The sequence below is a fragment of the Morone saxatilis genome, unplaced genomic scaffold, assembly GCF_004916995.1.
Source record: "Morone saxatilis isolate NCDOM2014 unplaced genomic scaffold, NCSU_SB_2.0 Contig4, whole genome shotgun sequence".
In the NCBI taxonomy this organism is placed as follows: domain Eukaryota; kingdom Metazoa; phylum Chordata; class Actinopteri; family Moronidae; genus Morone; species Morone saxatilis.
In genome coordinates this window covers 17,426,612-17,428,624 of record NW_023339984.1, presented here as the reverse complement: position 1 = coordinate 17,428,624, position 2,013 = coordinate 17,426,612, and the positions used below count along the sequence as shown (strand labels likewise).

General features: G+C 37.1%; 1 protein-coding gene across 1 annotated transcript in view; it reads right to left on the bottom strand.

The window, feature by feature from the left end:
* Positions 1 to 1,657, bottom strand: part of LOC118337927 (butyrophilin-like protein 8) — a 6,325-nt gene extending 4,668 nt beyond the window's left edge. The window contains exons 1-2 of the mRNA XM_035675092.1: positions 1,546 to 1,657; positions 477 to 818 (exon numbers count right to left, since the gene is read on the bottom strand). Coding sequence (XP_035530985.1) covers positions 477 to 818; positions 1,546 to 1,615 — 412 coding nt within the window. The 5' untranslated portion in view covers positions 1,616 to 1,657. The remainder of the gene's footprint in view (positions 1 to 476; positions 819 to 1,545) is intronic.
* Positions 1,658 to 2,013: the final 356 nt, after the last annotated feature.

Sequence of the window (2,013 nt, the reverse complement as noted above, 5' to 3'; positions counted from 1 at the left end):
TTAATATAATAATAACAATATGTATTACAACCGAGTCATGGCTAAATTCAACCAGAATAAGTGGAAAGTTTTAATCTGCTATAGATGCTAAATAGCCCTCTGATGAGAGAAAAGAGGATGATTTTGTTTGTTTGTTTGTTTGTTTTACTTACTAGAATCTGCTTCTTGCTTTCTGTCTTTATTCTCTGCTGGGAAATTGAAATAAGTGTTCAAAGAATCGATTTTCGATGTTGAAGTTCAAATTAAGTATTACCTTACCCTTACATAATATGTATCCTCTGAATATATTGCATACTGTATTATATATTATATTATATTTTAATATACTCTTCAAGGTTTTAACTTTCTAACATTTCTTCCTGTTACTGTCTGTACTTCCTGTGTGTCTGTGTGTCTATTGGGGACAGATAGATGCTGTTTGCTGCTTTAATAAGTAAAAAAAGAGGTTAAAATGACTTGATCTTCAGTGTACATACCAACAGTGAGGGTAACATAACAGCTCTTCTGCAGTTTGTCAGTGTGAATGGAGCATCTGTATCTTCCAGCGTCAGAGAGGACTGCAGCAGAGAGTTTCAGTGACAGGTTACCTTTGGTCAGCCCCTCACGAAAGAGAGAAGTTCGCCCCTCAGAGTGCTCCTTCTGCTCAGCAGGATTGTCTTTCCTGTCTTCATACAGGTGCACAGTGAGGTTAAGATATTCATGATGCCACTCCACCGTCATATTTGTCGCATCCTGAGGGGGACGAAGGAGGCACTGCAGAGTCGCATCCTCACCGAGTGCTGCTGTTACTGGCTTCGATGAGCAAAGTACCTCAGGGTCTGCTGAAGAAACACACATTAGACCAGATGAAGCTGTTTTAGCCTAGAGTCAGAGTTAGCCTACTTTCAAAACAGGTTCCTTCTGTTTTTTCGATTAACAGGCTGCATTTATAAAGATGCAAAATCACAGTTGGCTTCTTAATCACCCATTTGCTCACACACTAGGTGCATTTACATCTACCTACATGCATTGTCAAATTGGGCTCCAAAAAACACTTGGAAATATTTAAATTCGACTGAGTTGGTAAAATTGTTTCCTCTGAAGCTCCACTTCTTCTAAAATGGTTTAATGGCAACTCCTAATATTCACATAACCGTAGTGGATAGAAAATGGGTGCTATTATTCAATTAATTATTCAGTACTGTGCAAATAACGTCTGTTTCAATTATTTCTGCTTGTTGTTGTTATTATAACAACAACAACAACAACAACAACAATAATGATAATAATAATAATAATAATAATGGTGATTAAAAAGAAGATTATCGACAATTAAAATCTTTTGCATGTATTAACATTGTGTCATGGCCTTTTAATACACTAGACATAAGTATGTATTCATTCATATGAACAGAATATTTACAGTCTGTTTCATTTAGAGAAGTTAGCAGCTGAGTGCGATCAAACACAAATCACCTGTCTTCCAACATTTATTGAGAACAGAAACTCAGTTATGTCAAGCTGAGTTTAGTATGAAATGATGGAAACTGGCTGTTACCATATTACCTGCTGAGGCCACTGCAGCGTGAGTGAGCAGCACAATGATGAATCCCACGTTCTCCTCCATTATGCCCATTAAAATCAGTGTGTGTGATGGAAGATTGTACCCTGTATGGTAATAAAGATAATACCACCCTGCAGGTTCACACCAACATACCTCTGCTTAGTTACAGCAGGAGGAAGTTACTTTAGAATACTGATTGGATATTAAAGTCAGGAGGAGGAGGTGTTGAATGAAGGATGTGCTGAAAGAGGGAGATGTATTTGTTTAAAGCTGTTTTAGTTTGCAAATGTTTTAGTAATGTAAAAGACTGCGGTCAAGCCAGCTGTTATTCCGATCTCCGTAGTCAAATCAGCCGCACTTAAATTACAAGTGTAAAATATTCTCAGCATTATGGGAAATGCGGAGAAAAAGCACCAAAATAAAAGTCCCATATTTATGCCTTATATGGGACTTTTATTGTTGAATTTCTC